General features: G+C 37.6%; 1 protein-coding gene across 1 annotated transcript in view; it reads right to left on the reverse strand.

Annotated features, from left to right (window-relative positions):
* PTK2 (protein tyrosine kinase 2) overlaps window positions 1-13,503 on the reverse strand; it is a 235,961-nt gene that overhangs the window by 199,335 nt on the left and 23,123 nt on the right. The window contains exon 2 of the mRNA XM_012648123.1: window positions 9,995-10,221. Coding sequence (XP_012503577.1) covers window positions 9,995-10,221 — 227 coding nt within the window. The remainder of the gene's footprint in view (window positions 1-9,994; window positions 10,222-13,503) is intronic.

Here is a 13,503-nt window from a genome sequence, read left to right on the forward strand (position 1 = left end):
TATTGGATGTCGGGCAGGAGGGAGGGGGGAGGGTGCAGGGGACGGGTATATGCATACACAAAGAGTGCGATGCGCACATCTAGGGGATGGACACACTTGAAGCTCAGACCTGGAGGGGGGCAAGGGCAACATATGTAACCTAAACATCTGTACCCCCCTAATATGCTGAAATAAAAAAAAAATAAAAAATAAAAAGATGAATTGCAGAAACACAGTCCAAAACCTCAAAAAAAGCTAATGGTGTGTATTCGGTGGCCCAGTACTGGTATTCTCCACTACAGCTTCATGAAACCTGGTCAATCAATGACCATGGATGTCTACTGCAGCCAACTGAACGAAAGGATGAGGATGCTTGCAATTAAGAGCCAAGACTGGTCAATAGAGACAGGCTAATCCTCCTATAAGACCACACGTTGCACAAACAATGCTACTCAAACTACACAGGCTCGATTTGGAAACTGTCATCCACTGTATTCACCAGACCTTGCACCGACTGACTACCACTTCCCCTAGGCTTTGGACCTGGACTTCTTGCAAGGAAAAATATTCAATTCTCAATAAGCTGTGGAAATGCCTTTTGCGATTTCATCACCACTTGCTCTCCAGGCTTCCTTGCTGCTGGCATAAACAAGCTACTGTTAAGATTGCAAAACTGTGTCAACAGCTTAGGCACATACTTTGATTAATTGTACTGCTTCTTGTTTAAGATATAATAAATTAAATGTTTGATTTGAAATTGGACATTTCATATTTAATGACCTTTTTTTTTTTTGCCTTTTCATTATGCTTCCATATTGGGTTCTATCCTATTTCTCAATCTCTATCACCTTTATAAATTTCTCTGATAGCACCAAACATGAATACACAGGTACTCAAATAATGTGGTGCTAAACACATATACTTGGTAACTTAAGTAATTTTGAGAACCAAATATTTGGTTCTGTTTAATTCAACAAATAACTTTGAGAGCTAAATATTTAGTGAGGGATGCATATTCAACAAACACAATAACACTACCATTTCCACATAAACATACACAAGTACATCTGTGTAGTACTTCTGGAATACATATATTTACAATAAAAGTGACTGTCTCTAGGGAGACAACAGGCCATGGGTTTATAATATGTGCCCCTAAAGGTAGCTGAATTAAATGTATATTTCTCCTTCTGGCTTTGATGGCCCATGACAATCTAGTCCTGAAGAACATAAGACAGTATTTTGGCTACTCTAAAACCTTTGCCTCTCCATTTATCACATACCCCAGGCTTCAGAAATATACAATTTTCCTGACAAAATTCTCATAGTAGACATTCCTGGTAGAATAATTCTTTTTAAGATTGAAAATAAAAGAAGCCAATGTTCACATCATGCTTATATTTTATCAGGAACATAGCAGTAAATGTACATAGTCATTTTACCACCAACAAAGAGTTATTTTCTTGTTTTGGGGGAGAAAGGAAAGTGCAAATGCAAACGATACAGCTAAGAACTTCCTTCTAGCTGTCATTGTATGAGCATTGCACAGAAATAGACGTGGGTCAGTATCTACTTAACTGAAACATTTTGATAAATACAACAAAACTGTACCAATTACACTTGACACATAATGTTAATGTCCTTCATCCACATTAATAAAACTAATTTTAAAATTATCAATTTGATACCCCCCTCCAAACTCCAAGCATTTCATTGTTGTTATGATAATTTGCATTCCCGATTTTCCAATTTCCTAGTTAGATGAGGCTGTAATTTTGTTCATTTATAAAAGTTTTTATGATTTTGCTTGGTTCAATTTGGTCACTTATCTTTTGTATAGTACTCTGAACCAAAATGACCTTTACCGCTGTTAGAAATAGGTCACGTGACCCTTTCCTTCATGTTCATTCTTTCATGAATGTTCATTCATTCACTGAATATCTAATGTGCCCACCACATACATGATATTACTAACACAATGATGCATAAGACCCAATCCTTAGCCTCAAAATCTTAAGAGTCTCACAGGTAAAAGACATGGTAATGAATATGTACAAATGAGTATTAACTAGACTGTGGGAAAAGTGGAGGGAGACAAAAGAGGGTATTTGATATTTTTAGCTATCTTCTCACAATTTTCAGATCACTTTAAGAGATATCTGAAGTAACACATATTGTTAACACTGTTCATCTCCTTATTTCCTCCTAAGAATTACCAACTATATTCATCAATACTGATCCTTCTATAGTATGCAGTATCTTTTTCTCAATGTGTTTCTTTTGCAGATACTCTTCACAGTTGGAAAATCAATGAATTTCCACCATTCTTCTCTGATCGTAACCTGTACTGCTAGGAGCCTATCATCACTGAGTTAGCAGAAAAAAAATACAATGAAAAAAAAAAAAAGATCCAAAAATTCAAATCCTATTCTCCACACATTTCTTCCTCCTCTTGGTTCAGCAGTAGACTAGGAGTCCTGCTAAAAGTCCTCCATAACCAAGAATGCACTTTTGTCTCTTGATGGTCCATAATCGCTGTATTAGTTCCCTATTGCTGCTGTAACAGATCACCACAAACTCAGAGGCTTAAAACACAACAAATGTATCATCTTTCAGGTTTGTAGATCTGAAATGGGTCTCAGTGGACTAAAATCGGGGTGTCAGCAGGGATGTGCTGGAGGCTCTAGGCATACCCTTTTCAACTTCCAGAGGAGCACCTGCATTCCTTGGCTAACAGTCCTCTTCCTCCATCTTCAGAGCCAGCAGTGCACCATCTCACCCTTCTGTAGTCACCTCCCTCTGACCACAGCCAGGAAAGGCTTGCTACTATTACGGACTCATGATCTCCCCACCTCAAGGTCCTTAACTTTAATCACATCTGGGAAGTCCCTTTGGCCATGTTAAGTGGACACCTGTACAGGTTTTGGGGATTAGGATGTAGACATCTTTAGGTGCCTACCACAATCACCATCTCTAAGGATCTTGTGATCAAGAATTCTTCTTTCTCATGCTCTACTATTACATGTTCTTCTTAACACAGCTTTTATTCTTTTTTTCTTAAGGTTTGTCTTTCTAGCTTTCTTCATAGACGATACTCTCCATCCAGCAAAAGAATAGTTTAACTTTCTAAACTTCATAATCTTTTCTGGAACCAAAATTATTTGAATCCCTAACAATCTGTGTTCAAGCATTTCAAGGTACACTCACCTGCTCCTCTATCAGAGAGATAGCTTACATTTCTTATATATATGAAGGGTCGACTGACAACAACTAACAATGAACAATGAATACCATGGGACTGTTCTGGAAAGTCCTGCAGGCTGAACTCAGGGAAACTGCCTGAAGGATTTCCTTTCCCTGCAGCTGCCAGTCATTTTTAGCACAGGACAGCTCTGCTCACAGAACTCATAATTTCCACAAACTCAGAGAATCCCAAATTGCTTGTGCATCTTCCCACTCCAGTTAGAAGGCTGATTTTAAATCGATCACAATGTTCACTGTTATTCTTCCTGCCACCAGCGTGGTAACAATAATTAGTAGTAATCTAACCAAACACACCTACCTTTTAGCAAACTATATGAACTGAATTCATTTTATTTACTATTACAGGTTCAGATTGCCAACCATTCTCTAGTGGTTCATGAAGAGTACTGAAACCTGAATGTGTGCTACATGCTTAGAAAAAAGTTCAGTGTACCAGTTAGTAAAATTTTAAGGTGTTTTGAATGTGACAAGAATATTGTCCAATAACTCAATTGCAATGTAATCTTGAGCAACATTATCTATTTGTTCTAGACCTTGTAATTTCTTTTTAAAAAACATGCTAGGAATGATGGTTTGATAGAAACAATAATCAAACAGGGTATGGCTATGGATAGGCATCATTTTTGACTATCAGTTCAATGTCTTTTGGAATTATTTGTCTATTTAGGCTTTCTACATCTACAACCAATTTTCCTGATTTATATTTCTGTTAGGAATACTCTATTTCATCTAGGATATCATGTGGTCATTCAAAAATTATCTAATGAGTACATGCAATGTGCCTGCTAGGCACTGTTGAAGATGCTGGTGACAATACTGTGAAGCAGAAAGGTCCCTGCTGTGACAGAGATTACCAAGAGGTGGAAGAAAACAGGTAATAAGCAAGCAAACAAATCAAGAAATCAGACAATCTCAATAATGATAAATAATCTTAAGAAAATGTAGCAAAACTGGGTGATGGAAAAATAGTAGTAGTGGGAGATAAGGGAGCATTTTCAGACTGAGAACCTGAGAGGCAAAGTGAGTGAGGGCAGTAGCAGGAAACAGGATGAGAATGGGCAAGAAGGGGCCAGATCCTGCAGGTCCTTGGAGGCCACAGAAGGAATCTGGCTATTATTCTGAGAGCAATGTGGAGCTCCTCATTTGGGGGAGGACTGAGCAAATTAAGTTGGGGATTTTGAGCAAATTACTGATTAGATGTTTGAAACATTAGAAAAACAGGAAGAAAAAGTGAGTGACCAGTAGGACAGAAGGTCACAGGGCATGATAGGGGGAAGAGATGGGTGGGACTCTTGAAGGACTTGCGTGTTGATTCTAATTGAGACCACATTCTGCATGGAAGAGTAAAATGCTCTGGCTTTCACCTCATCAGGATCATCCTGGCTGACTCAGGGGAGGAAGCAGGACAAGGGGATGTCAGGAGACCAAGTGATATTTGTATGTGAGAAATATTTCAATGTGGCTACTAGAAAGGGACTCAAAGAGAGGGGTAGCAGTGGAGGTCATATGAAATGAGTGGGTTCCATATATATTCCAAAGATAATGTGGACAAAATTAGCCCATGTATTAGATACAGGGTGCAAGCAAAAGAGGAATAAACGATTCCAAAGGATCTAAGTGACTAAAAGTTGGGGTAACCCTTAGACTGAAGAACTGGATGGTTCTTTTGTGGCAAGAAGTCTAAAGACAGAGAAGTAAGGCAGAGGTGCTGGGGAAGGGGAGGGTATAGGAACTTGTGGAAATCCTGAGGCATGGTAGGTTAAAGAAAGTGTTAAGTGGTTGTCTAGGAGAACAGGACAGGGGAAATACGGCATGACAGCTAGGCAACACTAAGGTTTTAAATCTTGAATGAGACCAATCAGAGCATGCGGACAGGTGAGGAATGGCAGAGAGTTGGATTAAATCATGTTTGTAGCTTTAAGAGACTATAAGAATGTAAGAGAGGTGAAAGGAAAATCACACACAAGGTAGCGAGTATGATGATTAACTTTCTATATTACTATTTCTCTGCAGATACCTTCATTCCATATTACCTAGATTGATAATTTATCAGATAGAGACTTCTGAGGTAAAAGTTATTTTCCCTGAACTCTTTTATTAGGTTATTAAGTATGAAATGTCTGATTTCCTTAAGTACTAAGTTTGACAGTTGGTATCTCTGACATTTCACTTTGACACTATTTGTTTTATTTTTATTGTGAAGGTACATCCACAGTCTTTCAAATGCACAGTTTGGCTGTGACTATCTTTCAAATTTTTTTTAGAGCAATTTTTTGGAAACCATGGATAAGTCAAAAATTCATGTTATTTTTGAATATAAGTTCTGTTGTGGAACCCAATGCAGTGCAGACAACTCGAAATATCAACGAAGTGTTTGGAAAGGATGTGGCTAATGAATGCACAGTACACATCAATGGTTTGAGAAGTTCCATTCTGGTGATTTCAATCTGGAAAATGAGCCATATGGGTGACCTGAGACCAAGGTGGATAATGGTGAGCTGAAAGCTGTAGTGGAAGCAAGTCCATCTCAACCTACGTGGGAATTAGCAGCAAAGTTTGACATTACTATTCCAACAATATTGGACCATTTGAAACGAATCAGCAAGGTAAAGAAGCTGGATAGATGGGTTCCGCATGAATTAAACGAATGTCAGAAAAGAAATCATCTTGAAGCTTGCCCTTTCTTTGCTCTCGTGACATAAAGGTGAACCTTTCCACACCATATTGGTATGTGTGATGAAAAAGGATTCTGTTTGACAACTGATCACAAGCATTCAGCACAATGGCTGGATAAAGATGAAGCGCCAAAACACAGTCCAAAACCAAATTTTCATTTAAAAAAAAAAAAAAAAAGCTAATAGTGTCTGTTTGGTGCTCCAGCGCTGGTATTGTCCACCACAGCTTCATGCAGCCTAGTCAATCGATTACAGTGGATGTCTATTGCAACCAGTTGGATGAAATGATGAGGATGCTTGCGATTACACAGGTGAGACTGGTCAAGAGAGACAGGCCAATCCTCTTGCAAGACAAAGTTCAACCATGTGTCAGACAAACGATGCTGTTCAAACTACAGAAGCTGGACTTAGAAACTCTGTCATCTACCACATATTCACCAGATCTTGCACCAACTGATTACCACTTTCTCCAGGTTTTGGACCACTTCTTGCAAGGAAAAATATGCAATTCTCAACAAGCTGTGGAAAACACCTTTTGAGATTTCATTGCCATTCACTCTCCAGGCTTCTTAGCTGCTGGCATAAACAAGCTACCATTAAGATGGCGAAACTGTGTCAATAGTTTAGGCGCACACTTTGATTAATTGTATGCTTGTTTGAGATAATATAATAAACTAAACTTTTGATTAGAAATTGGAATTTCATATTTAACGGCCTAATAAGATACTGTTCCAATGTTTTCTTGCATCCAGCAACGCTGATGAATAGTCTGGTGTAAATGTCATTTTTTCTCATAGGTAGGGGGTTTCTCTGGTAGAATTTGGAATTTTCACTATGTCATTATTATTCAAAAGTATACTACAATGTTTCTAGATGATCAATCTTATTCAATATTGTACAGGTTAATCTCAGGTGTTCTGGATTGACCCATACTTATCTCCAGAGCTGCCTGGAACATGGTACTGACACTTGGCCAAAGCTACGACCAAGGTAAGTGATGTTTACAACCATAGGTTCCTGAGTTGTTTAGGGGTACAACACACCAGTCTGTAAGCATTGTTTTTAGCAATCGCAACTGGATTTATGACTTGTACCTGATTTTGGTGGAGACTGGGCAGTCACACAGGTTGAGGTTGGTTACGTAGATGCAAAGTGCTTACCTGACCATCTCATAGCTCTCCGCCAAAAAGAGGCATTAGGATTCCTCATACAGAGATGCTTTATACATAAGCCAGTGATGCGTTATAATTTGGAGAAAACACATGTCCAAGGATAAGAACCTGAGATTTCTACATCTGAGATTTCTAGGTCTCTTAAATGAGTATCATTTTACTGCTGCTGCTGTATTGGATACTTTGCCTATAAATGAAGTCCTGTGAATGCTTTTGGCAAGCAAATATCTAAACTAATTAATGTATATTTAGCATGTATATGTAAAAGGAACAATATTAATTGAAGCATGAGAAATAAAGCCTTTATATTGAAATATTATAAGAATCCACATAATTCCTTCATGAAAATAAACCTTTAAAATCCTCAAAAGTTTTGCTTCTTCTGACCTAAGCAGTCTTTCTGATAATTACTTTCCACAGAGCATGACTGCCTAGTAGAAATACAATGCAAGCCACACATGTACTTTTAAAATTTCTACTAGCCACATTAAAAAGAATAAAAAGAAAAGGTGAATTCTATTTTACTAATAGTTTATTTAACCTAAGAAAAGTATTTCAACATGTTATCCTGACTAATTATTAATGGGGTATTTTACATTCTGTTTCCATACTAAGTTTCTGAAATCTGGTATGTATTTGTACACTTACAGCACATGTCAACTCAGACTGGTCACATTCAAGTGCTCGACAACTGCTCATGGTTACCATAATGGGCAGTATAACTACACAGTTTAAGAATGACTCTAATTATTCAGGAAATGTAGATAATAATAAGCCGTATCATTTCAGAAAATGGTTGCATGGCTTCCCCACTGCTACTATTAAATAGTCCATTTCTTTCTGCCAAGTTACTACCCTTATATTTTTGACCTATTACCCCTTTCTGTTCTATAGTCATCAGGACCTCAAATGCTGCCATGTTTATTCCATTTTTCTCTTTCCTGACATGTTAATCTCTGTATTCATAAGGCTCCTCTGTCTGATATTTCTTAATTGGGAGAAAGATGACATGGATATGTTCTTTGTTCACATGTGCAGATCTAGCCATTAATTAATTTACAATTAAGATACTGTATTTTCAAATGTTACAGCAGCCAATGGGTTATGAATAATACCCAATCTTTCATCACAGTGACCCAGTATTATGTGGGCCTCATGCTATCCCAGGGAAGGCCTTTGGTAGGCCAACTATGATTTTTCTGCCTCAAATTGAAAATTATCAACTGATATGGGTAATTCAATTTCAAACATTCACCAATCACGATGACATAAAACGCCTTGCTTTTTGGCCACACAGATTTGGTAATACTGATCTTCATAAAAGTTTGATAAATGTGTTCTCCTAACTTATGCATTTGTATCTGATATAAATTTTATTTCACAATATGAATTTTTTGATGTCTAGTAAGTTTTTAACATTGGCTAAAGGCTGAAATGCCTGCAGTGCCCACTGGCTCTGTAGTAATCCTCTAACATACAGAAAGTATGTTACTAAAGCCATGGAATATCTGTTACAGAGTCTTTCCTAGGTGAATTTTCCGATATAATCAGCCTTGAACATTTGCTAAATGGCTTGTCAAATTCATAATCTTTGAAAGGTTTCCCTCCTGTATGGATGCTCTGAAGTTTATTAAGGCTGATGCAATGATTTAAAGAGTTTCCTCATTCATTGTATCTGAAATTTACAAAGACTACAACATACACTAACAGCCTTCCTATAAAGTTACATCTATAAGGTTTCTTTCCATTATGAATTATCTGATTAACATTACAGTAAGACACTCATTGCAGGTCTTTCTACCAAATGATTGTGTCTGTAAGGTTAAATGTAAAACACAGAACTAGAAATAGCTAGAAAAAGCCAACAAGCTTCATTAAAAATTTGTAAAAAGCAGCAATCATTGTTCACTTTGTACATGAATAGATACACATATTTCCATCCTTAATGATTCTCCTTTTAGTAATTAATCCATTTAAACAGTCCGTTATTATAATTTTATAGAGGTAACAAAAAATTATATATAATTCATATGCAAGATTTTAGCCTTACATCTAAATTCTACTAATCCCTTTACTTTGCTAAAAAACAGTAAAGGCAAACAAGTTAAAGAGTAACAAATGAATTAACTTCATTACTATAAAAAGAAAAAAAAAAGACATAACTAAACTTCCTAGTCACTGGACGCTTCTCCGTTAAGATGAACACAGAGTTAAAGCGAAGGAGAGGTAGGAAGGAGGAGCAGTTTCTTTAACACTTCATCAGAACAAACACTTTCTGAAAATTTACACATGGAACTCAGCTTTCTGAAATCACAACGCTACCTTCTCGCAAGCTCTTCTCCCACAATGCTGTATCACTAACTCTTACTCCCCCCTCCAAAACCCACAAGGAAACACTTTCCAGAGCTAACTCCTACATGTCAGGTATTATTCCTCCAGGCTTCCATAACTCCTGGTACAACCCTCAGTGAGGCACTTTCTGCACTATACTGTAATTAAGACCACAAATGTCTCCTTCCCTATAGGCCCAAACCTGTAAGACCAAGGATCTTACAGGGACCTTTTACATCCCCAGAACCTAGTGTCTGGTATATAGCATACATTCAACAGTTTTTAAAGAAGTTATTCTATCTGGAGTTATTCAAATACCTTTAAAATTATACTTCATAGAAAATTATTTTATTTCATAAGTATTAGAGGCTATTTTAATTACTTTGTTTCCTTGTAATCTTCCAAGAGTTTTAAAAAAAATTAGGAGGGAAGAACAAGTCAATGGCATTGTATTACTAAAATATGATTCGGCTGTTATTTTCCTAAGAAATTTTACAACAATTAGAACTCTGATCACATATTAACCAAATAAACCTTATACACTAAAGATGTCTCATGGGAAAATGTACTTACCCTGACATCAGTAGCATCTCCATGCCTGATAATACTGGCCCACGTGGTTGGCTCACTATTGCTTTCAAAATAATGAAAGACCTTTAATACTCTCTCCATCGCACCAGGGGAACGTTCCATGCCAGTACCCAGGTGAGTCTTAGTACTTGAATTTGGTGTGTGATTCAAGTTTGGGTCAAGATAAGCAGCTGCCATTATTTTGCTAGATGCTAGGTATCTGTCATATTCTGTTAAGACAAAAAAATAATTTTCAGTGTACAATATTTGAAAAATACCAATTACAATGTGATACGTTGATATTTATATTAACACTGTTCTATATTCTCCCTCCATGATATGTTATATGCAGAAAGAGCTTAAGGAGAATAGAGACCTCATCTATCAAAATAATCACTGTGTCCCCCACACCCAGAGCAGTACTTGATTTATAGTAGAATAAATATTTGTTCAACAAATTATTAAAAGGCTAGGACTTCTATTTCAGCTATGTCAGAAATTCAGTGTTATTTATAAACAATGTAACTTAACACTCCCACCTCTTTTGTTACCAGAGCCTTTATATTTGTGAGAAAATCTCATAGCAAAGCCAAATTTGTTAATTTGTTGCCTACTTTTGAAAACTTTTACCCAAGAGAAAAGTTCTTTCTGCATGCGAGAAAAGTTCTTTCTGCATGCAAGAAAAATTCAATGAGTAGTCAGTCATTATATATACCAGGCATTGGTGATTAAAAACACTATAATTAAAACAAGGTCTTCCTGCTTAGTCAAGTCACTGTTTAACAAGAGAAACAGATACAGAACTGAAAATAAATCAAAAAAGCATAAACAGTTAAATTTTTAAAAGTGCAACAGAGGACTTCCACTGCAGTATGAAGGAATAGCTTGGGTAAGACTAGAACTCCCACTAAGAAAAGTCAGGAAATCCAGATTTAATTAATTGATTGATTGATTGATTGATTGTTGAGACACGGTCTCACTCTGTCACTTGGGCTAGAGTGCAGTGGCATCATCATAGCTCACTGCAACCTCAAATTCCTGGGCTCAAGCGATCCTCCTGCCTCAGCCTCCCGAGGAGCTGGGACTACAGGTGTGTACTACGATGCTTGGCTGATTTTTCTATTTTTTGTAGAGGCAGGGTCTTGCTCTTGCTGGTCTCCAACTCCTGGCCTCAAGCCAGAATAAAAATTTTTGTAAAAGCCAAACAATGTTTGAAGGGCTTAAGACAGAGACATATGAGTGACACAGATGGAAGGAGGAAATAATACTTAACAGCTGCCTTTTCCCACAAGGCGTTTGCCAACATCGGGACCCTCAAGAGCCTGAAGAGCCAAGAAAAGGCTACTCATTAGAGAGAAACCAGCAGAGCTTTGGGCAGCTAGAGGCCAAAACATGACCATGAGGGGCCCAGGATTCCAGTGAGAAGGGTAGAGATTGAGTCAAACACTTTCCTGCTTATCTCCTTAGACAGTTACTGAATTCTGAACCTGAAGTGAGAGGGAGCCTCCGAAAGCATAGTCAAAGGTAGAGAAGCCTTAGCAAACAGGAATTGAACTTCAGCATTTATCACCAGGAATTCTCAGGACATCCTCAGGCCCACAGCAAGAACACATGGGTACAGAAGCAGAGAGGGACCCTTGTAAACCTAGAGCACAGTTTCTGCTCAGATCCATCATGCATGGGATTTAGAGACTAGGCTTCACCCTATCTGCCCAGCAAAAGGTCAACCCTCTATAGAGAAAAATGGCATCAAAGCACAAATACTATTTTTTTCATCCACAATATCTTCTATCTGGCAAAAAAGATGAACAGGTATGGCAGCCATAGCAAAAAGGAAAAAAAAAAACCCATAAACCAAGTCAAAACACAACAAAAACGGAAGAGAAAAATACATGTATCATGTATCACAGAAAAAAGCTAATACCCTTTATATATACAAAAACTCTCTTAAAATGAGGGGGGGAAGTGACAGAAAAATGGGCAAAAGATATGAACAGACAATTCACTAAAAAAAATACATAGAAGTGTTGGCAAGGATGTAGAGAAACTGGAACCCTACTACATTGCTGGTAGGAATGTGAATGGTGCCACGGCTATGGAAAAGGTTTGGCAGTTCCTCAAAAGGTTTAAACACAAGAGTTACCATATAACCCAACAATTCCACTCCTAGGTATATGTCCAAGAGAACTAAAAATATATATCCAAATAAAAACTTGCATGTGAATGTTCACAGTAGCATTATTCATAATAGTAAAAAAGTGAAAATAAATCCAAATGTCCATCTGTGCGTGAATGGATAAACGAAATGTAGTATACCTAACAATGAAATATTGTTCCGCAAAAAAGGGAAGTACTGACACATGCTACAACAAAGACGACAGACATAAAAGACCACAAATGGTATGATTCTCCTTACATGAAATGTCTAGAATATGCAAACCAACAGACACATAAAGTAGAAGGGTAGAGTTGGGAATAACTGCTAATAGGTAAGGAGTTTCTGTTGGGGATGATGGAAATGTTCTGGAATTAGACAGCCGTGATGGTTTTACAACATTGTGAATATACTATACTAAAAAAAATAATTGTACACTTTGAAGTAATTAAAATGGTGAATTTTATATTATGGGAATTTTACCTCAATAAAAATGTAAACATATAAGCTGTCAAATGATATTTTAAAAAACGAATAGCAGTACTCTGTTGGCAAGGGTGTGAGGAAAGAGGCACTCTCATACACTGCTGGTGGGAATGCAAATTGGTACAATCTGAGAAGAGAATTTGGCAACACCTAACAAAACTACATGTGCCTTTACCTACTGACCCAGCAATGCTGCTTCTAGGAATTTATGCCGAAAATACACTGTTATTTGTGTCCTCCCAAAATTCACATGTTGATACCCTCCCCCCAATGTTACAGTATCACAAGGTGGGGTCTGGTCTTGGGAGGTAATTAGGATTAGATGAGGTAATAAGGGATTATGACCCTTATGAATGAGATTAGTGCTCTTACATGAGTCACAAGAGAGCTGGTTTCCTCTCCGCTCTCCAGTGATATGCTGGAGGATATTAGTGAGCAGTCTGCAACCCGGAAGAGGGCCCTCACCAGACCTCAACCATGCGGGCACCCTGATCTAGGACTTCCATCCTCCAGAACTGTGAGAAATAAGTTTCTACTGTTTATAAGCCACCTAGTTTACATATTTTATTATAGCAGCCTGAGCGAAGACATTATTTACAACAATATGAAAATACATGTCATAAGGTTATTCACTACAGCCTTGCAAAGTATTGGGAAACGCCTAAAATGCCCATATATGGGAGAGTAACTGAATAAACTATGGTACATTCCCATAATGCAGTACTATGAATCTGTTGGGAGAAAAATAAAAGTAAAATACAATATCTCTATAATTATGATTTCCAGAACATACTGTTAAGTTCAAAACCCAAAGTGCAGGCCAGGCGCGGTGGCTCACGCCTGTAATCCTAGCACTCTGGGAGGCCGAGGC

Source organism: Propithecus coquereli, unplaced genomic scaffold (genome assembly GCF_000956105.1).
Source record: "Propithecus coquereli isolate 6110/MARCELLA unplaced genomic scaffold, Pcoq_1.0 Scaffold28, whole genome shotgun sequence".
NCBI lineage: Eukaryota > Metazoa > Chordata > Mammalia > Primates > Indriidae > Propithecus > Propithecus coquereli.